The 25709-nt window shown below is 39.4% G+C and overlaps 2 protein-coding genes across 4 annotated transcripts in view; one reads left to right on the top strand and one right to left on the bottom strand.

Annotated features, from left to right (window-relative positions):
- The window catches only part of GALK2 (galactokinase 2), a 163167-nt gene extending 146246 nt beyond the window's left edge, over positions 1–16921 (top strand). Inside the window, exons 9-10 of the mRNA XM_017872767.1 lie at positions 8781–8982; positions 16594–16921. Coding sequence (XP_017728256.1) covers positions 8781–8982; positions 16594–16738 — 347 coding nt within the window. The 3' untranslated portion in view covers positions 16739–16921. The remainder of the gene's footprint in view (positions 1–8780; positions 8983–16593) is intronic.
- Positions 13005–24432, bottom strand: LOC108530102 (protein FAM227B-like). 3 transcript variants are annotated; one of them, XR_001885757.1, is made up of 7 exons: positions 24009–24432; positions 22817–22891; positions 20422–20491; positions 17176–17323; positions 14659–14816; positions 13887–14049; positions 13005–13280 (listed from the first exon to the last, which is right to left on the bottom strand). XR_001885757.1 is itself a non-coding variant. In XM_017872769.1 (5 exons), coding segments are annotated over exons 1-4 (246 nt in total). In that variant the 5' UTR covers positions 24011–24432; the 3' UTR covers positions 14545–14816; positions 17176–17224. The 3 variants fall into 3 exon arrangements, 2 of the variants coding, with proteins under 2 accessions (XP_017728258.1, XP_017728257.1); XM_017872769.1 differs by lacking the exons at positions 13005–13280; positions 13887–14049 and having other exon boundaries at positions 14545–14816; XM_017872768.1 differs by lacking the exons at positions 13005–13280; positions 13887–14049; positions 14659–14816 and having other exon boundaries at positions 17139–17323.
- Between the last annotated feature and the right edge of the window lie 1277 nt (positions 24433–25709).

Raw genomic sequence — 25709 nt, 5'->3', positions numbered from 1 at the left:
TGCTGAAATAAACATGGGGCACAGATACCCTTTGATATACTGATTTTCTTTCTTTTGGATAAATACCCAGTAGTGAGATTGATGAATCATGTAGTTCTATTTTTAGTTTTTTCGGAAACCTCTATACTGTTTTCCATAATGGCTGTACTAATTTACATTCCCACCAACAGTGTAGAAGAGTTCCCTCTTCTCTGCATCCTCACCAGCACTTGTTACTTTTTGTCTTTTTGATAGTAGCCATTCTAACTGGGTGAGACGATATCTCATGGTGGTTTTGATTTGCATTTCCCTAATGATTAGTGATGTTAAGCATTTTTTCATATACCTGTCAGCCATTTATATGTCTTCTTTTGAGAAATCTCTATTCAGACCCTTTGCCTATTTTTTAACTGCATTTTTGTTGTTGTTGAGTTGTTTGAGTTCTTTGTATATTCTGGATGTTAGTTCCTTGTTAAAGGAGTAGTTTGCAGGTATTGTCTCCCATTCTGCAGGTCGTCTCTTCACTCTGTTGATAGGTTTCCTTTGCTGTGTAGAATCTTTTTAGTTTCATGTTGTCCTATTTGTTTATTTTTGTTGTTGTCACTGGTGACTTTTGTCGTCTTACCCATAAGATCTTTGCCTATACCAGTGTCCTGACGCATTTCCCCTCTGTTCTAGTAGTTTTATAGTTTTGGTTTTTACATTTAAGTCTTTTAATTCATCTTGATTTTTTTATATGGTGAGAGATAGGAGTCTATTTGTCTTCTTCTGCATATAAATATCCAGTTTTCTTAGCACCATTTATTGACAAACATATCCTTTTCTCAATCTAACTGAAATTTTTAACCTGGATTCAACAATAGCTTTATGGAATCTGTGTGTTTGTTGTGTTATATGCAGTATTTTGGTTATTTGTTCATTCACATGGGGGAGAGGGTACATTGTTTTATTTAATTCTCAAAAGGTTCTAAAATCCTTAAAGGGCCAAGAACCACTTATCTGCAGGATACAATTTAAACATCTTAGCATGACATTCAAAGTTCTCATTATCTGGCCTCAGCCCATTGCTTTGATTTTCTCTCCCATTACATTCTCTGCTGCTTCTATTTCTTTATCCTCTTTTCATGCTCCAGTAGTCAAAGTACTCTGTGTTCTCTAAAAGCACCTAATGATTTATAGTCTCTACGTCTTTGCTCTTGATGTTCTTTCTGCCCAACCCTTTTCTTTGGTTCTTATCCCACCGTTCCATTGGTTTGCTGAACACCTTGGCCTACCTGATTTCGGCATTGCTGGCAGCCCATGTTAAGCTAGCAGCTTGTATGAGTGCCTCTTCTTTGTAGCCTTTGTGCATTCTCCACAGTCACTGAAGGCAGACGTGTTACCCAGGCATATCTTTGTGGAGAAGTTAACCCTTCTTGGGGGAAACACTCAAACAATGAGAATGTGAGTGGGTCAATGCCCCAGCCTTCCCATTGCCTGTGGGCCAATGGTAGGCACATTCAACATGACTCTTCAGAGAGATCCCTGAGAGATGAGGCCGGGAGCTGTCCACATAGTTAATCTGCTCACTAAGCCCCTTTTTTGGCTTGCTTTCTTTCCTGAATCACTTTTCTTCCTCTTTCACCCCTGCTTCCTAGATTTCTGCTCTCTGCATCCAAGTCTTTATCTCAAGCTCTACTCTCATATGCATCTAGATCCAGACACCCTCTTGACTGTGTGCCTCTATTTTAGCTGTGAGATGCTGCTTTAGCATATCTCGCCCTTTATTGATCTCATTTAATGATTTCTTTCTAGTAGACTATTACTTGTGGAAAGTAAAGAGCTTATCTTATTGTGATGTGAGTGGGCACCATCCAACTGGCTGCCAGTATGGGTAGAACAAAGCAGGTGGAAGAAGATGGGTTTTGCTGAGTCCTCTTGCTCCCTTTCTCTTCCTGTGTCAGATGCTTGCTTCCTCTCCTCCCGCCCTTAGACATCAGATTCTAGGTTCTTCAGCCTTGGATTCTGGGACTTACACCAGCAGCCTTCTGGGGTCCTAGGGCCTTTGGCTTCAGACTGAGGGCTGCACTGTTGGCTTCTCTGGTTTTGAGGTTCTCAGACTTGGACTGAGTCATACTACTGTCCTCTCTCCCTCTCCAGCTTGGAGATAGCCTATCAGGAGACTTCTCCTTGTGATTATATCAGCCAATTCTCCTTCTTTTATATACCTATATATCCTGTTCGTTCTGTCCCACTGGAGAACCCTGTTTAATACACTTATTCATTATTGGTCCCTAAGCAGGTACATAGTGGACCCTCCACAATGTGTAAAAGGCACGGTGCATGAGAGCTGTCTTCAGATATTGGAAGGGTTACCTTGTGTTTACATATGTCTGGGGAACAGAACCAAGACCAAAGAGTAGAGGTTACAGGAAGACAGATTATAATTCAATACATTGTTTATCAGTGCAACTATGGGAGGTGATATTTGATAGTAACAGTAACAGTGGCTCGTTATGGCATGATGACCCACTCAGGGAAGATACATGCCCACTCTTCTGCTGAGAAGTCCTATTATAGAAAGTTTTATAGAACAGGGACCACAAGCACATACCTGCAAGGACCAGCCTGGCATATAAACTAGTGAGGCAGGCTAAGGGTCACATAGTTGGGAATGGTGAGAACTGTGTGGAATAAAGTGTATGTACCCTGTCTCAAAGGGGTAGGTACTCCTCAGCTCCAGTCAACAGTTGCTAGACAGTAATGCAGATCCAGCACTCTCAGACCTTCCGATTTTCCAAAGTAGAAATCCAGATTCTTAGGTAAATCTTCCAGCATAAAGACGTTTGAATCAGGAAGGCATCACCGTGGCTGGCTGTGGCGCATGGGTTGTTAGTTTGTAATCTTTGTATAGTGGATGTAGCCGAGGATGTTAAAGCCTCAGATGTGAGGATGGCTTTGTAGAGAGCCAGATTCTAGTCAGCTTGCTCTCTTCAGGTCCATGAACACACTCTGCCTGTTCCCACCTTGGGCCTTGGGCCATTTTCTCTTCACAGCAGGGACGCTGTGTGGCTCAGACCCCTCTCCTGTGACATCTCCCACTGCTGGTCCTTCCCCAGCAAGCCCTGTCTTCTTAGTGCACCTTCAGCATTTCCAGCATTCAGATGTCTGCTGCAATTGCTCACTGTCTATTGGCGTCGTGGTTTGTCTTATCTGAATAAGTAAGTTATAAGTCCCCTTAATGCAGAGGTTCTACTTCCTGTGGCTTTCCCATCATTTGGAGCATGGTATTGGGTGCATAGTAGGTGCTCAATAAGAACTGTTGGTTCACTGTTGCTAGATGACTATCATACTCAGTGCTTATGGCATCACTTTTAGCAGAAGATGACATAATAAAGAAGAGGCCACCAGCTCTTGCATGGAGAACTTAAAATTAAATCAGTGAAGCTCTTTCAGATGACTCAGTGCTTTTGGCATTGCTCTTAGCAGACGATGAGGTAATAAAGAAGAGGCCACTAGCTCTTGCATGCAGAGGTTAAATTTAAATCAGTGGGACTCTTTCAGAGATGAAATAGACATGTCCTCTGTCTACTGTTGACCTGCTGTCCTCAGAGCTTAAAATGGTGCTCAGTGTGCCTCACCTGTCAAAGGCTTTCCCTCACCCTTTCCCACCAGAGATCCAACAAAATAACTAATTATGTGTGCCCTGATTTAGATTCCTTGGTTAGAGATGGGTTCTGATCATAAACTATGTAACCATCTTTTAAAGGAAAATGTTAATAGGCAACTCTTTGTTACAAAGATTGCCTAAAAAAAAAAAAAAACTAATTTTAACTGTTTACGATTATCTATTTTGTATTCTTTCTCTTTTATTTGAAACACATTTTGTTTTAGAAATCTCTTTTTCTCTCACATCTATAAAGCAAAATACAACATAAACAATTCTCAGCCATCTGTGATAATGAGTATTAGGGTATACTATGGGCACTGAAGTTTACTAATTGTCTCCAAACTTTATTTTAGCAAACTTTCCCCACTTTGTGGTGAGGATGCCAGTGGGTATAAATTGTCAAAATAGTATGTCTCCTTTATATTCTGTATTGTACTTGTGTCACTACTGTTTATTTAGCCTAGTTTCAGTGCGGTTTTGTTACAAGGAGAAGGGTCGGAATCATTCATTCAGTAAACATTTATTGAACCCCTACTAAGTGCCAGATCCTATTTTAGCTGCTAGAGATAGTTGTGAAGAAATTAGACATTGGTGGGAGACAACCACAAACCAATGAACAAATAAACACACAGGAAAATATTGGATGGTGATAGGTGTTGGGAGCATAAAACAGAATGGAGAAAATGGGGCTACTCTAGATTGGAGTTGAGTCTTTTTAAAGCTGTGACATCTGAGTCTTGAACCACAAGAAGGAACCAGCCATGTGGAGATCATGGGGAAGAGCATTTCAGGACGACAAAACAGCTACTGCCACAGACCTATCGCAGGAGCCACGTGGTGTGCTGGAAGCACAGCTAGGAGGCCAGTCAGAAGGAATTTAGCCAATAGAATTTATTATACAAGTCAACATTACTAGCAACAAAATGAAATATGTATTTTGCAGTTTAAGTATATATGGCCATGAACATTTAGATTTCAGAATTTGTGCCGTGATTTCATGACTAGATTCAGTGATTATGTAAGATTCACATTGGAGAAAATCAGTGTTCTGAAGACTATGCAGTGCATCCCACTTTGAAGCTTTGGATTTCTCATGAATAGGATAGGCCATTAATAATATTGGAGGAAAGTATCATCTAGTGTTATATTCTTCAATTGAACTGCCTTGAAAGTAATCATGCATAGAATGAACATAGTAAGAAACAGCTTCCTTCATCCTTTAATGTAATAATTGCTCCCAATGATTACAAGAGCTCATAGACAGCTGGAACATCCGGCTATCATGTTAGCTGGACAAGGAAGAAAGCGGTTATGGATAAAGCTTCAGATTTTCTTGCATTTTTTGATATCTGTGTAACAGAGACCTGATGAGTTGCCAGTACATAACAAGCCAGAAGCCTGAATCCAGAGAGCATTTGTGACATTCAGCCAACACAGAACTGCTTTCCCACCCAAAGGGTGGTCTCCAAATCTGTTGTGGCTTTTGGCAGGATTTTTATTTCACAATTGAAAACAGATGCCCTTTCTGCCCTTTCCCTTGTTGTCTGAGTTACTACCATTCAGGAGATTGCAAGCCATGGCAATCTCTCATGCACCTTCAGAATGCCCAGCAAGAGTCCTCGTTAGACACTAAGGTATTCAGAAGTCCTGCTGTGAAACACTTCCTCTGCAAGAAGAGAATAGATTCAGGAAGGTGCCAGGATTGTGAAGTTCCGGTATTCTGGTGGGTATCTTGTGAATGTTTTTTGTCAAAATCAAAGCACCAGTCCTGGGTTTAATAGAAAACATCTCTCTGGATAGTTTCTATTTTAAAATATTTAATCCTAAAAGAAAATATTTAATCCTAAAGAAGTATGTAATCCTAAAGGAAAACCAAAATGTACTCTCCCTAATGGACTGTATTGAGTTTCATTATAGGATATGGCCCTAAAATATGCTTGGATAGGATATTGCAAATCCAGAGTATCAAAAATCAGTAAACTACTAAATTCTTGATTGACTAAAAGAGACTTATTAGACATAACAACTGAACATAATGTGTGGAATTTGTTTGGATCTTGGTGTAAACCAATTGAAATTTGAACTGGTGGACAATTGGGAAAATTTAAATATGGACTTAATATGAGGCAATATTAAGGAACCACTGGTAATTTTGTTAGGTGTGATAATGATATAGTGGTTGTCTAAGAAAATAAGAGTTATAAAGACAGTGCTGTAGAGGGGAAAAAATGAAACCTGAAACTTTAATAAGATTTATTGGTTCATTAGTAGAAATGTAAAAGTGCTTCCGTAAAAGCAATCATAGTTTAGGGGAGAGGAACCTAGAGGCAGACCCAGGAGGAGAGAGTCATGTAGAAAAGGAGATTTTGAAGGATGTTCAATGTCCTTCAGTAGAGGGACGGTGCCAGCTCTAAATGGCTCTGCAAGGGAGGAGCGGGGGGATAAATCCTCCTCACGCTTTTCCCTCCCATCTGTTGCTGATCTTTTCCTGCTCTCAAATCTAGATGGCAGGGGACTCACTGGTGTAGTCTATACAGGTCAGCCTTTGGGGCTGATAGTAGGATGGAAAAGGGCAGAGAGTAGAACTGGGGATGTAAACAAAAGCTACCAGTAACAGCATCTTCTTTATAAAGTAAAACAAATATGGGCGGAATGTTGAAGGACTCTTGGAAGAAGCCCTTCATAGAATTATAAAATGTTAGGGCTGGAAGGATCCTGAGAAGTGACTCTCAACCTCATTTTAGAGGTGAGGAAATAAAAAGGTAGCAATTTGTGTATAGCTAGTTGTCACAGAGCTGTTAAGAAATTACAGACTTTTTGATGTGAACAGACACTTCTCAAAAGAAGATATTTAGGTGGCCAACAAACATGTGAAAAAAAAGCTCATCATCACTGGTCATTAAAGAAATGCAAATCAAAACCACAATGAGATACCATCTGACACCAGTTAGAATGGCAATTATTAAAAAGTCAGGAAGCAACAGATGCTCGAGAGGATGTGGAGAAATAGGAACACTTTTACACTGTTGTTGGGAGTGTAAATTAGTTCAACCATTGTGGAAGACAGTGTGGCAACTCCTCAAGGATCTTGAACTAGAAATACCATTTGACCCAGCCATCCCATTACTGGGTATATACCCAAAGGACTATACATCATTCTACTATAAAGACACATGCACACATATGTTTATTGCGGCACTATTCACAATAGCAAAGACTTGGAACCAATCCATATGTCCATTAATGATAGATTGGATAAAGAAAATATGGCACATATACACCATGGAATACTATGCAGCCATAAAAAAGGATGAGTTCATGTCCTTTACAGGGATGTGGATGAAGCTGGAAACTATCATTCTCAGCAAACTATCACAGGAACAGAAAACCAAACACCACATGTTCTCACTCATAAGTGGGAGTTGAACAATGGACACATGGACACAGGGAGGGGAACATCACACACTGGGGCCTGTCAGTGGTTGGGAGGTAAGGGAGGGATAGCATTAGGAGAAATACCTAATAGAGATGATGAGTTGACGGGTGCAGCAAACCATCATGGCATGCGTATATCTATGTAACAAACCTGCATGTTCTGCACATGTATCCCAGAATTTAAAGTAAAATTAAAAAAATAAATAAGTTATAAACTTCTTGATTTTCAGCCCTGTCTCTTTCCGCTAGGCCTGTGAATTTTCATAAATATTCCAAAATTTTCCCAGACTCACCACACTAGCTAAGCCACTGTTCAATATGGGTGAAAATGGTAAGGAAGTCTAAGTTGTTATTCACAGGAATGTGTAAGCATTATAGACATAGCCATTGCAATAGGGCCATATTTCTGTAGCTGAAATTACAGAGTCATTGTGGGTAATCTGGAAAAAGTACCCATAATGGACCACAGAGATAACTACTATTAACATTTTGGTGCTTTCCTATCAGTTTTTAAAATTAAAATGTACATAAATAATGTATGTGTGTATGGAAAATTAGTAGCAGTTGTACATATAGTTTTGCAGGTTGTTTTTTCACTTAATAATGAATAATTTCCTATATATCAAATTGCCTTAGAATCTGAGTCTTGATAGCAATAATATTTCAAAAATGAATATAGCATAATTTTTTAAAGTCCTCTGTTACTAGATACTTGAGTTCTTTCTTCTATGATAAATAATGCTGCAGTGTATATATATACACACATACACACATATATATAGGTATATATATATTATATGTCCCATATAAATAATTGTGTTTATCTGGGATATATATTATTTTTATTAAAAAATTGTCATTGTTAAGAATTTCCAGGGGTCCTTTCTACTGGGGCAGAGTGGAAAGAACATGGCTCTAGGGTCAGGCATCCCTGATCTGTTTAGCTTCTGCCACGTTCTGCATGTGTGACCTTAAGCATGTCAGTTCACTCTATTGAGCCTCCTCCTTTCTGTTAACAGGGATCATACTGTACATCCCTCAGTGCTGTGATGAGAACTATACAAGGTAGTACTTTTTTTTTCGAGATGGAGTCTTGCTCTGTCACCCAGGTTGGAGTGCAATGGCGTGATCTCAGCTTACTGCAACCTCTGCCTCCCAGGTTCAAGCAATTCTCCTGCCTCAGCCTCCCAAATAGCTGAGATTACAGGCACCCACCACCATGCCCAGGTAATTTTTGTATTTTTAGTAGAGACGGGTTTTCACCGTGTTGGTCAGGCTGGTCTTGAACTCCCGACCGCAGGTGATCCACCCGCCTCGGCCTCCCAAAGTGCTGGGTTTACAGATGTGAGCTACTGCACCTGGCCTACACAAAGTAGTACTTTCAAAGTGTCTGGCATGTAGGGTGTACTCAATACATGTTACGTCTCTCTTCATTTGGGATGGATTAGATTGCACATAAGTGTATGCACATGTGTGTTGAGTGAAGTGAAGGAAATATTGTTACAAGATTTTATTCAGTATCAAGAAAAAAGTAAAACTGACTTGCAAATAGACACATTTCAATGGAAAGAATCCTTTCAGTGAAAGAGAGACCTATTACAGTTTAAGATATTGATAATGAAAACAGAAATGAAAGTCTTCAAAAGTGTATTTTTCTTTATACTTGGTTGTCCAGTAACTATTCCCAACCTCCCTCCCCATCTCCTTCCTTCGTCAGTGCTCATCTTCAAACTCTATCAGCGGGCAAAGCATGTGTACAGCGAGGCTGCGCGAGTGCTCCAGTTTAAGAAGATATGTGAAGAAGCACCTGAAAACATGGTCCAGCTGCTGGGAGAGCTGATGAACCAGAGCCACATGAGCTGCCAGGACATGTATGAATGCAGCTGCCCTGAGCTGGACCAGCTGGTGGACATCTGTCGGTGAGGCAGCCTGGTGGGGGCCAAGGGATGCCATCAAATAATATTGTTTAAATAAATGGAAAAAGATGCAACATTTCGTAATCTGTGGGAATGAAGATTGTTCCCCACTTCCTATATGAGGGGTCTCCGATGATATAGAGCTAAACTTGTTCCCTTCTAAATGCCTGTAGGATGAAAGATTTGATACCTGGCTCCATGATTTTATGGGGCTCTGGGTTTGGAGTCAGTTTGGAGTCAGCTCTTTACATCATGGGAAAGACCTTTCCATCTTTGGATGATTAGGCCTTTCAGGATGGTAACTTTGCTCAGAGCTGGGCCCTGTTAACTTTCTCATGATATGTTTTATTATACTGCTGCTCTGCCAGAAACTCCTGTCCAGTGTCCTAGTTAAGTTTAGTAGTTCTACTCAGAAGAAGGGAGAAAACTGACAGAGGATCTCAAGCTTGATGGGAGTGTGTGGGGAGACTGCTGAAGGAATCACCCAGAAAGCCAGCATTTCCTGCTTTCCAGGTTTAGTTTAGGCATTTTGAGGAAATAAGGGCTGAAGAAAGCCCAGGTGATACATGGTTAATTGAGGCAGAAATGTAAAGAGGACAACTCTTTCACAAAGCCTAAACACAGCTTCCCTAAAATTGTGAAAGAATGGAGATAATAGAGTTAGTCGTCTTACCCAGGAAGGAGCTCAGTGACCTGGGGAGAACTGAAACTGGGAGAGCTCTCAAACGCTAGATGTTACTTCACTGTGAGAACACAAGGCCACACTACAATTAGTAACAGAAATGTAATTAACCACTTGGCACTTGTGGCTTGCCTCAGTCATTGCCACACTCCCAGCCTGAGAAGTTTAAACCAAGTAACTCCAGTGATCACAAATGGCCTGGGTAACCCAACTTGTCAAAACACTTGAACACAGCATTGATGAAGATCACTCTGCCGACATGCTTGCTCACTGATGGCCAAAAGCCTTCCCCAGCTTGTTTCATTTTAAGTACTCTTTTCTGAAAATATCAAGGGCCTACTATATGGAAGGGACAAATATTGTTCAGTTCTGGAAATAAGAGGAAGTGGAATTATTTGTGCAGAGATCAGGAAGAACTGTCTTTGCCTGGAAGGAAGTGGGATGGTTTGAATCCCACCTGAAAAACTGCGGAAGGGCATTTGCCAGCTTCCTGGAATTCTCAAATGAACTTTCTCTTCCTAAAGTGGTCAACCTGTACTTGTTCTCATGGAGCTTACATTCTTGTGGCGAAAGAGAGAAATGACCATTAAAAATAATTTGAATGGTAGTGATAAGTGCTATGGAAAAAAGTGAGAAGGAGTCGAGACTACAGGGTTAGGTGGGTACTCTTTCTATGGAGTGGTTGAAGAAGGTCACTCTGAGGAAGAGATATTTGAGCAGAGACCTGAAGGAGGTGAATAAATGAGAACAGCAAGTGCACAGGCCCTGAGGTGGATACTTGGCTGTCAGGTGTGAGGCTGAGCAAGCTCAGCATGGCAGAGGGCCAGGAAGGAAGGAGAGGTAGTAGATGAAGTAAGGGAGGAAGTGGGCAGCCATACCACATAGGCTGTGTAGGCCATTGGAAGGCTTCTAGCTTTGAGAAGAGAAAGGGGGCAATGGAAATGCTAGGCAATTCTATGCCAAATATGCCTGGAAGGAGGACTTTTTTGCTGTGTGGGTAAAAGAAAGAAATCAAGACGACTGGTGGGTTTTTGCCCTGAGAAACTTTCCTTGTGCCTCTAAAAGCCACATTTTTGAAAAGCACTCTTCACCATTGTGGGTTAGAGTTATCTTAGAGTACCATCAAATATTAGATCAGGAAGGGGTGGGGTCTTAGAGATCCAAGAAGGCACTAAGAGATTAAATAATTTGAGTAAGTTTCACATAATGAGTTCATTGGAAAGCCTGGCTCCCAATCCAGTGATTTTGCCACACCTGCCTCTCCCCTTGGGTTATACTGAGATGTGATTACACTCAAATGTCGGTCATATATATGTGTGTGTATGTGTGTGTTTGTAACCTATTTTCATCTCCTAGCTTTGAAGCTTTATGATGGAGGCCTTTGTTGTCATAGTCTTCAGCCTTTGAACATTAAGCAAAGTCGTGTTGAGCAGGAACGTAATGTGTAGAGTAGGATGAAAAGTGGGCTGGAAGTTAGGAAGGTTGGATTCTGGCTCTCTTTTTATTCTGTGCTCTGTGAGTTGGAACTGTTGCTTCACTTTGTGATCTTCATTGGCTTTTTCTGTTCTAGCAGTCTATAGATCTATACATTTAAAAAATATGGCTCTAGTGGAAAAGTTTATGGCTATGTCTTACGGGGGTTTGGAAGAGTACCTCTTATTTATCTTTTCATTTTATTTGTTTTTGGAAAATCCTTTCTTAATGGCAGCTAAAGTGTTTCATTTTCATTTGCTGTATTAATTTTCTGAGAAAATTCAGCTCTGTGAAAACTTAGGAGCTCCATCACTTTTCATGATTGTTTTGTTTGGACAACTGCTAAGTATCAAAGTTATTTTCTACTTATTCCATAACCATAAAGGGTTCAACTTTTCCATATTGAAAGATTATCTTCTGGCTTGTTGAAGATATTGGCCAGAATAGTTGTCTGGTCCTTAAAGCTTCTTAGATAATTAATTTTTTCTTTTCTGTCACTGTGACCAGCAGATAATATTCTTCAAATGTTTCAGTTGGTTGCAATTTACTGAAAGGTCCTAAGTGGCAGAGCAACCTCAGAGGAGGATAGCCCCAGGGGAGTTAAGCTGATGCAGACATTGATGTCATTCCCTCCTTCAGTCAATACATATTTTCACATGGGTATCTGTGTACCATGGGAAATTGCAGTCTACTGTCCACTTTCAAAAGCTGTGACTTTCTCTTGTAAAGATGTCTGAGAAGCAATGAGGGAAGAAGGAGGGGTCCAGAAGAATGCAGAAATTAGTAGGAGTAAGATAAAGGTTGGATAAAGGATGGTTAAAAAGGATGGGGAAGACAGACGGTGGAAGAGTAGCAGGTAGTAACATGGGGAAAAGTTCAAATAAATGAACAGTGGAGCTACTCATAAGCCCTAGTTCTTTCTGAAACCGTGCGACTGTCTCACTGGGTCAGGCAGAAAAGGTGTTGGACATACTGGAAAGGGTCCTGGCAAGGCCTGGTGTGAGCCACTGGTGCCACAGACACAACCTCTGGCAAAGTACTGCCTTATTTAAAAACCACCACCACCCCCACAATTCCCAGCCACCATTAAAAATGTTAACATCAGTAGGGAAGGTATGACTAAGACTGTGCAGCCTGAGCAGGTTGCTTATCTTCCCCAAATGAGGGAAGAGTAGGGAAGCTGAAATGGGTTCAAGGAGGAGCACTGCCAAAAATAATCCTTACATCACCCTCCCTGGTTCATTTATGGCGCTTCAAAATTCCTTTAGTGTTTCCGAAGGGTTTCTTGGAAACTATTTGTATGAAAAGACAACTAATTGAATGAGTGGATTAAGGACTTGAATACCTAGAATACCTAAGGTGCTATACACAAGCAGAAAATCTTAGAGTGATCTGAGCTAGACTGAATTAAAAAGGCATCTCCTAGTTAGCATATAGGACAATGTATAGAACAACTTTGTGACCCAAGTGGGAAGAAGGGGAGTTGGGAAAGAGCACCATTGCTAGCTCTCTTTTTTGGTTGAACCTTTTCCTGCTCTTCAAGAGAAAATCAGTTTAGAATGTAAAGGAGCAGGGAGGAGGAAGGAAACTATACTTAAAGAGTGGGGCTTTTTAAAAAAATTAAATTAATGTTAGAACTTAAATTATATGAAACAAAGTATAATAATGAAGGAAAAAGATAATGTTTGCTGAATTATAAAATATCTTTTGTAACCAAACAAAATGTTAACAGAAAGAAATGACTAAATTTTAAGTAGAATTTACTGGAGAACACAAAACAGTTTTGAAACCAAGTCAGTTATATGTGAGACAGCTCATTCACTATTGGTTCCCTGGTTTTACTTAAGACAAAATAGTTAATGTCTTTTATTTTCATTTTGACACTTGTTGAAATTAGAGAAGATTAATTGCTGCATTATTGCCCAAGCTATTAAGGGAGATGAATGACAAATTTTAGTGGATCAACTATGATTACAAAAGTTAATTTACTTTGTCTTCCTCAGAAGTCTTTCTGCAACGGATTCCATGGTAAGGCTGCTCAGCCTCTCGCACCCATTCTTTGACAAGGTCATAGTGGGGAAGAATGAAGTGCAAATCCATTGTTGCATGCTCTTTCTCCATGACCTTAAGTGCTAATCTGCATACCCTGTCAAAAAAAAAAAAAAAAAAAAGAGGGAACCAGCCATTTCAACTCCCCTTAGGGCTTCACTTCTCTTTGGGCCTCTTTGACTTATGAATATATATGCCATTTGCAGGACCCAAACCCACTGCTCTTCAATAGCCTTTAAGTAGCTTACATTTCTGAAGTAGACTTGCGGGCATATTTTCTTATCCTTTCTCATTTGAACACTGAAGGCTGTGGTTTCTTGACTCTAAAGCAATTTGAAGGTACAGTGTCTAACCTGGCTGTAAAAATCATAGAAACTGCTAGAAGGTCCCTTACCTGTGATTCTTGCCATTTCCCAGAGAACAGAAGCTAGAAGTCTTCCCAAGTAAAAAATACACTGCTGACTGCTTATATTACATATAATTTTTTTAATATTTTAAGGGAAATATTGTAGTCCAGCAGCCATTTATTAGAACCTATTAAATTCCTAGAATTGTGCTGGGCTAGGTTCAGAGAGATAGATGTGACCTGTTCCTAAATTCAAGATTTCCTGAAATAATTTATTTCATATCAATTTGTATCATATATATTTACTTATTTAGAAAGAAATGACACAGAATTTAAATACGAGGCATAATTTCTTACCTTCCGTCTTTCTCAAGTGTGTAGTGCAGTTGGGTCTCTCTGGATCTCCTCCCCACCCTCTCCATTGCTCTGTATCTTGCAACTTAGCACTTTATGGTCGAATTAGTTCACTTAAAAGTAGGAAATTTGACTTTGGCTATATTGGGTGCCTGGACAGTTAATTCTGTGAATACACAAGGATCAAAGAGAACATTCCTCATAATCTCCATCCCTCGTCTGCCCTAGCCTTTGCCATCATGCTTTATAAAGCAGAGGCTGCCTCTGTTGCTTTAATAAACCCTTCCACATTATTCCCAATCATGCTTTATAAAGCAGAGGCTGCCTTTGTTGCTTTAACAAACCCTTCCACATTATTCCCAATCCAGTCATCACAGTGATCAAAGTGGGATCTGAGAGATTTTAGGGTTTTGGGTTCTGTAATTCTTGTATTGCCTCTCTGATATGCAATAGCTCGGAAGATAAATCTTTCATGTTTTCTTGTTCTTCCAGAAAAAGGCGCAAACATGAAAAGTTCACTAAACACCCTTGGTTCACTTACTTTTCTTTCTTTATTTAAAGTGTATAGTGGTCTCCTAACTTTTGGTCTTAGAATTTCTATGGCATATGCCAAAGGGCCTATTAAGTACCAGCAGGGAACACTGCAGACAGACCTTTCTGCCTTTGTAAGTGTATATAGCTTGGCAGGCTGCTGACCAGCTGCTGGGGCAGCCCTGACTTGTGATCAGATATGCCACTGACTTGGGGGCAGAAGGCTATTTATAATAGCACTTACCATTCTTGATTTGGGAAATTTGAGCCCTAGTGATTTCAGACCATGTGATGGATGCAGTTGAGTCCATTTTCATCTGTAGCAGGCAGGGTGGTGACAGAGCAGCTCTGGAGACTCAGTAGTGAATATCTTGACCTACAAAGACTTCCAGCTTCTGCTCCCTGGAAAGTGGTAAAAGTCTCAGGAAAATAGACCTCGGGCCCAATTCCTATAGGTTTTACAGCCAGATTAAAAACAATACTCTCAGTTTGCTTTGGGTTCAATTTTGAAAAACCACAACTTCCAAAAATTGTTCAAATGAGAAAGTATAATAAAATATGCCTTTTAGAAGTTGGACTGAAGACCCTTAAAGACTTGATAACTTGAATGCAGCAAAATGGCATATTTTGCATCTTAGAAAATCAAATAAGAAGGCACAGTGTTCTTCTTTAGACCATGTCATGGCTGGCTTTAATGCCCATATTTTAGGGTCTTCCAGAGACACTTGAGTGACACCTCAGTTTTCCACAGTAAGAGTCTGATGTGACTGCATATGGCAACCATTTTTTTAAATCCAACAAACTGCAAACAGGCTCTTTGCCAACCTAGGAATTTAGAATAATCCAAGGATCCCAAGGTCAGAGAAATTTTTTAGCCTGGATGATGGGATTTCAGGCTTAGTTCAGCTACTGGGCCATAAGCTGAATGTTTAAGGGATAGGAGGAGATCAGTGATATTTATTTGTTTGTAAGCATTTTTTTCTTTCTTAAATACGTATTTTCATTTGAAAAGCATATTTTAATATATATAATAAAGCAGGTGATAAAAAGAAATCAACTGAGAAGAATCATTGATGGTAAAATCAATTACTGACATGCAGTAATTCTGATGTTCTAGGGTAGAGGTAGTATTCTATTGATACGTCCAGGAAGTAAAGTATCTCATTTAGATTGAAAAAAAGAGACAAAATTGTACTAAATTAATCAGAGAGCCTTTAATCCACTAATAATTTGGAGTGGATTTTATTAAGAAGAATTAATTATAAGTACATGTTAACTTTCTTGTCAGGATAAACTGCATCTTTTAAAGCTAAGTGATCTGTGTACATTGCGATAAGGCCTTTCACTTTGGTTAAAATCTTACGTTTGAAACTGTGCCTGGTTTACAGTAACTAAAATTAACTCTTGCTGTGTGGTCCTTTATATAGTTGTTGCCATCCCAATCAGATACATCTCATCTGATGTCAAATTCTGAGTCCAGTAATCAGACCAGCTCTAGAAGGCACAGGGAAGGTGGTGTGGAACTCTAGGGACTGCCATCCTCTTTGTGGAACGGTTTGCTTAATTTTCCATTAGAGAGTCAACCAATCACCCACCCAACCTGGAGTTCAACAACAAGCTTTTTGTTGATAAGTTTATTCAGTGAACTAGGCTATCTGTTCTAGGGGACTGATTCTTCTTTGTGAAATAGCCCGGACTTAAGAATGCAGCTGAAATAGCCACTGGGGAAAACTTGTATAAGACTGTACATTTTAAATTTTGATTTGCCCTCATTTGGAGTGACTTTCTGATTCAGGGTTGCCTACATTTCTTTTACCATTGACTGTTTTATTTTAACACCTCCTTCCTGATTTACCTGTAAGCTTGCTATACAACTCTTCAAGTGGCTACTTTATGGAATCAATATTACAGTGGGTTATTGCCAGTCATGAAATGGGAGGAGTACTGTTGACTTACTACTTGGAGTCAAAACCAGGGACTAGATTTAGATACAATGAAAAAATTCCAAATCACTCTCTGAAACAGTATAAATGTCTTAATGTCCTAAAACGTTTGATGACACCTAAAACCCCTCATGTATTTTCTTTTAGAACTTAGGCTATGTGTTCTACAAACATCAAGCAAATCACTTGCATTTTCATTTATAGGTTCTAATTTTTTTTTTTTCTCATTGTTTTAGGAAGTTTGGGGCTCAAGGGTCACGACTTACTGGAGCAGGATGGGGAGGCTGCACAGTATCAATAGTACCTGCGGACAAGCTGCCCAGCTTCCTAGCAAATGTGCACAAAGCCTATTATTTTACCAGAGGAAGTGAGGAAGCTTAGCACCCGAGAGAACAGAGTTTGTTGCTACCAAACCTGGAGGCGGGCTTCGGTTCTTTCCTTGAGGCCTGAAAAAATGTAAAAAATCTCAGAGAAACTATTTAGGACACTTAGGACATTGCAGGACTTTCTATGCCACAGTAAATTAATCTTCTTTCTGTTTTGTATTATGGATGAATGGTTGCTATTAAATCATCAAGTATATTTTGCAAAGAAAATGAATTGAAAGCTCTCTAATGGCTTCAGCAATGTATTTTTCCATCTTAAATATGGTTTTACTAATTAAGAGTCTAAGATACATGCTTGGAGCAGATCTTTTAAGAATAATTTACTGAGATTTATTTCATTTGAAGATTTACAAGATGAATCAGGTAAAAGCACACCTTCAAAGCTGGATTATTACACTTGAATTAAATATATTGTTACAATTAAACTGATACCATTGAATTGTATGCATTATTCTTGAATAGAGTTCATTTCCGGTTTCTCTTAGTACTCTTCTTCCTCAAAGTTGTAGTTCTCTGTTGATGATGATGATGACGACGACAGTGATGCCACACATTCTCTCTCAATTTCAGCTTCAGAACGCTATAAAAAATACATGATTAAAGTTTCACAGATTTTCTTGGACATTGTATAATGGAATGTGAGATTTCTCCATTTATCAAGAGAGTAAGGATTTTTTTTTCTGACAAAAGGAGGATATGGGAAGAAAATTAAGACTCATTTGAATATTTTTAAACCATGTGATATCATTTAAATAACCACTTTCAATTCTTTTGGCCCTGAGCTATCACCATTACTTAACAGAAAAACTTAGATAAAAAACACTTTAAGTCTCTTCTATTCACATTGAAATAAAGAATTATCTAGATGATAATTCAGATAATTCAGTTTGTTCATAGAACTTACCTTCTTATCACTCTTTTTCTACTACTTTTTCTCAAATACCTCTCTAATTCAAGAGGCACTTCCAAGAAATCCCACACATTCCTTATATCCCTTTTTTGTTTATCTAGCAAAGCTTGTTTGTATATACGCACCCCAGTATAAAGCAGGTATGCAGGTATGTGGGTGAAAGTGACTATGAAAAGACTTAATGAATTCTGGGATTTGTAATGGTATTGATGGGTACCTCTGTATGTATATCAAGAGTGGGCAGAAATGTTTGGCTAGTGATGGCAAATGACTGGCTTTCTCTCGTGGATGGACTATAGGAAGCACTTTCTGAATTACGTAATGATTTGGACCAAAAAGTATTTTGCTGAAATACTCAGGTAACTGAGATAGCAATGGTTTTATGGCATGAATTATCCAGAAATATCACAATTACTTATGATTCTGTGATTTCATTAGCTCATAATGTTTAACTCACAGATTGGGCATCACCCTCTAGAATTTCAGTTTAAGGGAGGCCTGCGCAAAGCTGGTTTTATTTCTTAAAGGATAACAGTCATACATAGAATACTAGGAAAGCTGATATTCTATTTTAAAATAAACTTCTGATGCATTTTCATTCTTAGCAGAAAGGTAAATGCTTGAGAAAGCTTGAGTCAAATTTGTTAAAAGAATTTTGAGTTCTATAAACCCAAAAATCCAAAACCTGAATTTATTTAAATTTATAATCCTTTATTTTTTAATACTGTGCCATTTTCCACAAAGGATTTGTGGTTGGTATATAATTCTTTAAAGATACTTGGATCAGTGCAACAAAATAAAAAAGGCGCCTGTCATTGCTTTGCTGTTCCATTTAAAATTTTCACTAGGTGATTTCTTCTTCACAATAGGTGAGTAAAAATTTCCAATGTGCACTCTTCTTTGGGGGACACACATGGTCATCTAAGCGAGGGATCTATTCTATATGTGTTTTGATTTCTCTCTTGAAAAAAAGAACTATGTTTCAGTCTTACCATCACTATGTGGTATTCTAGACATTATGAGAGATGCTAAACTTACCTGGAAGGGATAGGGCCGGGGCCATTAGAAGAAAGATCATGCAGTAAATGGAATTTGAGGATGGCCCTAAAGGATGAGTAGAGTTTAAAAGCTGTGGAGTGCACACTGCAGATGAGCAAAGCCTATGGGTACAGACCGACATGGTGCATGTAGGAGGCTCAGTGAGAGTAAAGGGTTTGCTTTGGTATGTAGTGAAGAATAAGATTGACTTCACTGGCTGGAGTTAGCTTTTGAAGAGTCAAATCCAGGCAACATTTAGATCAGGGGTTACAGCCCAGCAGCCCACGGGCCACATCTGGTCTGCAGATGTATATAGTTTGACCCAAAGAATGATAAAAACTTGGGCTCCAAATCAGGAGATTGTACAAGCAGTATCAGATATTCTGGATTACTCAGAATCTGGATTACTGAGTGGCGGAATATCTGATACTACTTGTCCTACATTTCTGCAGGGCATCAATGAACTAGGGCTGAGATAGTAGCTGTCTTGTTAGATAAGGCACGGCTTTCCAGTGTGCTACAGTTTCCACAACTGCTTGAATAATAATTTCCCTGACACTCAAATCATTTACCATTTACCAGCTGGGGTCACTTGCCCTTTATCAGCACACTTGCACTGTTGTTTTCCTATTCTAATTAGGTATTGCTCTGTGCCCATGTCTCTATCAATAGTAGGGAAGATAGACCAAAAAAAAAAAAAAAAAGCGGGGGCGGGGAGAATGAATATTTTCATGTGTGGATGTAAAAAATAGTCTTTAGCTGGGAGTGGTGGCATGTGCCTGCTGTCCCAGCTACTCGGGAGGCTGAGACAGGAGGATCACTTGAGCTGAGGACCTCAAGGCTGCAGCACTGCACTCCAGCCTGGGTGACAGGTGACAGAGTGAGACCCTGTTTCAACAACAAAAAAATAAAAAGAATAGTCCTGTTTGCTTATTATACTGTCCTATTTGTATATTATACAATACCCAGGTGTTTCACTACTTTCTCACTTTTCTGCCCCATGTAGGAATTTGATTTGACCCATTTTTGACATTATACTAGCAGCCAATGGGATTGCTCTAGATTTTTGAGTGGAAGCCTTGACATGCTGAAAATAAAAGGCTCTCTTCTATTCCTGACCTCCAATTGTCCAACTTTCAGACATATTGTACACTAGTCTCTACGTGTTCTTGTCTGTTGGGAGGGAAGAGGCCCTTCAGACTTAACAAGACTGCCCGTAGGTAAAGAGAAGCGAAAGAGAAGATGATAAGGAAAATCAGAAAGATGGAACAGGCTCCTTTCTTTCCTTTCTTTCTCATACTTGAGTCCTATTTAGAACCTTATCATATTCTGCCTTGGGTTTCCATTAATTGAGGGCAGGTTCCACCCATATAACACAGCTGTTGGTACCCAATATGATTTTGTTGAATTATTAATGAAAAACAAAATACAGCTTCAAACATCAGTGATTATTAGTTTGTAATTCTAACTGCATTTGGAGCTTTTCAGTTACATAAACTGTTCCTGGTCAGAAGCTGGAAATGGGGAACGTGAACGTGAGTTGTCACTAAATATGTAAAACAGAGATTTTCTTACATGTGCATGTGGATGATTAAATGACAAGAATGTATCCTCTTCTGCCACTGTAATTTGGATGTGCCACCATACATTCTTATGAAATATTGTCCAGTCTATATAAAAAATAGAAGCTAGAGAGAGAATTCTCAATTATTTTCAGAAAGAAAACATACCAGTTCATGTAGGAACTTCTCAAAGTCCTGTTTCACTTCGTGAGGTTTCTTGGTAGCCTTTGCTTGGAGTCTAATAATGGAATAAAGAAAATCAGTAACCAAACTAATTGTCCTTATACTGACACCATCTAATAAGCAACATTTATTAAGAATTTAATATACTGGGCATTTGCCAAGCACTTTATATATATTAATTCAATTACCCTTAAAACTTCTGAAGTAGGTACTACTATTGTCCTATTTTATAAATGAGAAAACAGGGTTAGATAGGTTCAGACACCCACCCCCGCTGCATGTGCGTGCACGCACACACACACACACACACAGCAGTCATACACCTAGCAAGGAGACAGTCTGAACCCAAGCATTGTGACTGAAGCCTTCAATTCCACCCACTGTGTGGTTCTCACCCCAGCAGTGGCACATCCTCTTCAGTTAGATGGTTCACATAGTATTGCTTTAACTGATTCCACTTATGAGGCTCTAGCCCAGACTTTTAAGGAGTGACAGTGGGGAGAGAAGAGTAAAAGAGACTGGCAAGGGTGAGATACAGGGAAGAAAGGGAGATGGAAAAGGCCAGTGGGTGAGAGTGCTTACTAGACTGTAAGCTCATTGTGAGCAGGGATCCAGGAATCTCATCGTTATCTATCACCAAGTATTCATTCAAGAAATATTTATGAAGGACTTGAATGGTTGAATTCAGGAAGCAGCAGGAACCTTTCCAGAGATCTAAGAATGAGGGGAGAAGCAATGGTAGCTAGGCAAGGAAGGATAGAAACTTGAGACAAGGAGAAACATTAGTAAAAGTAACACAGATGAGAGAAAGAGAAATGGAATAAAGGATACATAAGACTATTAATTTCACTGGCAATTTTCAAGTGAAATACTTAACAACTATTTTTCCATGAAGTTGGCAGGAAGTAAAATTTTCTGCAAATCCCAAATACACGTTGCTGAAGCAGCCAGTTTAGATGAGCTATTTAACTCCTTGCCAGGCCTATCCGAGGTGTCTTCAGCGTTTAGACCAGGGCACCCCTGAAGGCAGCGTGGGATTACTTAGTCGGAGGTTCTCTTGCATTTGTGCTCTGTGACTGGCACATGCCCCCTCACTCATTCTCTCTCTGCTTATTTTGTCTTCCCAAGCTGGGTTTCCTCCTCACTGATTGCTCTTTAGGCCTCACATTTTTCCTTCCATGCTTGTCTCAAATCTGGCTCTTACGGTGTCGATTCTTAGTAACACCTTCTTAGAATCTCCTTGAACTGCACAGTATCCTTAGAATCTGTCTCATTTCACTAAGTTAAAATCACTCCCTCTTCCAAGTCACTCTTCTAGTTTACAATCTCCCCTCTTAAAAAAAATAAGTTTTATTGAGATATATGTTACATACCATAAAATTGACCCATTAAAGTGTATGTACAGTTCAGTGGTTTTAGTATATTCATGAAGTTTTATAACATTACTAATCCTCCCTCTTTCTGATTGCCTTTCCTCTCGTGAATATCTCTTTTCAAGATTACAAATGGAAGCTCATACACTGTGCCTATAACTTTAACAAGCACGTGGGATTTATATATCCAAATACATATTTTTCAACAATGTGCCATTGCATTAAACATATTTGAATACTTCTTGTGAGTTACTCTGAAAATTGTCCTACATTCTTCCACATATTCTCAGTGGTGAAAACTCTTGTCCTGTGTGGGTTGATCTTTGGAAACTTGTAAGAGTCACCTGGAATGGAACCTTATAACAGGTGTTGTGAAGCAGAAAGCTGGGTGATAAAGTTTTTGGTGAAAAGTGAGATAAGATCCTAAAGTAGTGGGTTTAATTTTCTCATGTGACTGGAAAACTAGTTTGTAAGTTCTAATAGTATTTAGAAGTATGAAGTGTGACTGGCACAAAGTTAGAGTCTCCCTAGGGGGCTTGTTTGAAGGCTGGACTTGTCTGATACTTCTTATTCTGCACGTGCTTGTGGGTGTGTTGTAAGAAGTAGGTTAATCTCAATACTTTATAGTTTTTCTTCTTATGGTTTAATTTATAAAATAAATAAATGAGTCCCTTCATTGAGGAAAAATGTTTATATGCATAGGGGAAGAAGGGAAATAAAAAACTAGCCCAAGAGAGACCAGCTAAATCGGTTGTTTTTCCAGTTTACAACTTTCATAGGATGGGGCACGTTTATCGGTTTATTTTGAAAAGGACTTGAGCTTAAGTCTTATGGCTGGAGAGGAAAAAGTAGATGATGATAATGTTTAGCGATTAATTAAATTATCAGAGTAGATTATTTTGTGATTAAAGAAACTAGAAAACTTTTTTTGCAGTTTTGTGGTTTTACGTAACATCTTTTCAATTAAAGATGATCTTAAGCACTACCAAATTGAATAAGAGACAAACCTATCAAGCTCCTTGTCAATTCTTTCCTGCTGCCATTTTAGAAGTTTTATTTCTTCATTAATTCTGAGTTTTTCCCTATAAAGTCAAAATTTGAAGTTAAATTTTAAAATAATGCAGGCATTACTAATTGGAAAAGAATAAATCAATTTACTGATATACATGTGTTAATAAAAGCCCTCGACAAACCAATTCATTCCCTCCCTATGCACTATTTAGTGTAAAGAATCCCTCAGCACATTCCCTCTTACAAACATGTGCCGACGGTATCACCCACCACGCCTGAGGACAGCTGGACTCTACCTTCTGCTACCACGGGGGCCCTCTAGAAAGGTGTCCATCCCTGTTTTTCCCACGAAGTGCAGGAGAGTCTAAGGGTATGGTGTGTGTGGGAGAGCACACTGCGGCTCTTGTGGGTGGGTGCGAGGCCGGAGGGCGAACTGGGGACCCTTGGAAAATGGGGGGTGCAGGCTTTTAGATCTGCCCACTGGATAGGACATAACTGGTGGTCCTCCATTTACCTCTCTTGGAGGTGCTCCTTGGACAGCAGTAGGCACCCAAAAGGGAGGATCATCTTTTCTCCCCCTAAAGGCAATGACATCTCAAGGCAGTAACCTTGATAGCATGGACAGAACTGGACCCTGCCAATTTGTTCTTGTAAAAATTGATGGATATTCTCTCATTAACCCATTCCTAGCTTCCTAGCACCTAAGATTACCATGACTGACCACAAGCAATTATTTCAATTAAGTACAAATAACTGAAAACGTTCCCCCAAGAAAACATTTCAGGAAGGACTTTGCTGTCTTGATTTCCTTGCTTGACACTAGCCCGGCTGCCACCCCAGCTCCAGGGAATTCCTTCTACTGCAGGGAACTTTTCTGCTAGTCTTCCAGGGATTATCTTTGTAAATGGATGATACGCCAATCTCCATTCCCTGGAGCTCTTGCCTCTTTCTGTTGGGGTGCACCCCTTCAGTCACACCAAGCAAAGCTTTCCTTTCTTCTGTCCCTCTCACTTGCCATGGTTCCATGGTTACAACATACACCCTTGACACTTACCTGAAAAGAATCTCTGAGTCTGTAAGATGCTCAGACATGACTCTCATGATTAACATAAGGAACTTAGTTTAGATTATTTCTGTTTCCAGCTCTAAAAAAGTATTATATTTAACAATAGTATAGCATCAACTTACATCCTAAAATCCTTTTGGTTCCTTGCAAATTGTCTTTTTGCCTCCTTTATAACATCACGGTATGTTGGAGCAGGTAGTGTGCTAGGCTTATTATTAAGGAATGATTTTCAATTAGGAACATTTGGGAAGTAAATAGCACCCTTCACAGAGGGACCAAGGGGACTGTGTGATCTTCACTTTTCAGTAATGAAGAGTCTCAAGTATAATCATGAATATTATGTCTGGAGTTACACCCAGAGGACTGAAAGAAGGCAACACCACTTTAAACTTCTCCCATTATCTCAACCATAGCAACCATAGGGCACTATGATTTAATAGTTTCATAAATCCTGTAATTACCTTACCTTTTGTGTGTCTTTGTTTTAAAAGCAGCAACTTGTTAAATGTAAATACTAAAATTACCAAAATATTAAAAATGTACCAAAATTCATTTTTTTCTTATTTATTTATTTTTGAGACAGGTCTTGCTTTGTCACCCAGGCTGGAGTGTGGTAGCATGATCATAGTTTACTGTGGCCTCAAACTCCTGGGCTCAAAGGAATCCTCCTGCCTCAGCTTCCTAAGTACTTGTAGACAGGATCTGCTCTCTTGCCCAGACTGGTCTTTCACTTCAAACTCCTGGGCTCAAGCAATTCTCCTGCCTTGGCCTCCCAAAATATTGGGATTATAGGCATGAGCCACAACACCCAGCTTTCATTTTCACATATACTGAGAACCTTAAAGACTCTTTACTTCTAAGAGGCTTTGGGGGTAACTGGCAGCATGTGTGGCTGCCTTAGCCTGGTTTCTGCTCTCTGCCCAGAAGAAAGGTGGTAATCAGAATGTCCAAGTATGCTGCTAAAGAAGCTGGGTTCCTCTGTCCTGTTTCTGGTACAGCCTGTGGATATGTCCTAACCTTGGCCTTAACCCATGCCTGATCTGGCAAAGCAGCCACTTCCCTTTTGAAGTGGCAATTGACCAGTATTGGCCAATATTAGCAAGGAGACAAGCTCCTCCGCTTGTGTTAAATGAGGACCTTAGCCTCGGTGTTAACACTAGGAGCTCTTAAACTTCTGCCATCACTAAGATATAGGGGATGAACTGTCCTCTTACAGCCCTGCTCGCATTGTGAAACTTCAGTATTACCTCTTTCTCTGAATGTAGTTTGCCCATTTTTAAAAAAACTTTATTTTCTGTTTCAAGGCTGTTGCTGATGCTCATTTTATGTATTTTTCACTAAGTATTTTATTCATTTATTTGAATAATTTATTTTTTGCTTGGTAAGTACTTTTTAAAAAATAGTTTCAACTTTTATTTTAGATTCAGGAGGTACATGTGCAGGTTTGGTGCATGGGTATATTTCATGATGTTGAGGTTTGGGGTACGAATGATCCTGTCACCCAGGTAGTGCACAGAGAACACGATAGTTTTTCAACACTTGCTCCCCTCCCTTCCCTTCTCTTATAGTATGCAGTGTCTACTGTTGACACCTTTATGTCCATGAGTACCCAATATTTAGCTCCCACTTATAGTGAGAACATGTGGTATTTGGTTTTCTGCTCCTGTGTTATTTACTTAGGATAATGGCCTCCATCTGCATTCATGTTGCTGCAAAGGAAATGAGTTCATCCTTTATTTATGAACATGTAGAATTCCATGGTGTATATGTATTACATTTTCTTTATCCAGTCTGCCATTGGTGGGGATCTACGTTGATTCCAT

This window comes from Rhinopithecus bieti, unplaced genomic scaffold, assembly GCF_001698545.2.
Source record: "Rhinopithecus bieti isolate Rb0 unplaced genomic scaffold, ASM169854v2 scaffold_6945, whole genome shotgun sequence".
NCBI classification, from domain to species: Eukaryota; Metazoa; Chordata; class Mammalia; order Primates; family Cercopithecidae; genus Rhinopithecus; species Rhinopithecus bieti.
The sequence above is the reverse complement of the archived record's forward strand: the minus strand, read 5'-3'. Positions and strand labels throughout refer to the sequence as shown.

What these genes read in the sequence shown, in the direction of transcription:
- LOC108530102 (XM_017872769.1), bottom strand. An exon ending in ATTGACAAGGAGCTTGATAG is followed by an intron (nt 20,492 to 22,816) that starts GTTTGTCTCTTA and finishes TTCCATTATTAG; the next exon opens with ACTCCAAGCAAAGGCTACCA. An exon ending in AGAAGTTCCTACATGAACTG is followed by an intron (nt 17,324 to 20,421) that starts GTATGTTTTCTT and finishes TATTTTTTATAG; the next exon opens with CGTTCTGAAGCTGAAATTGA.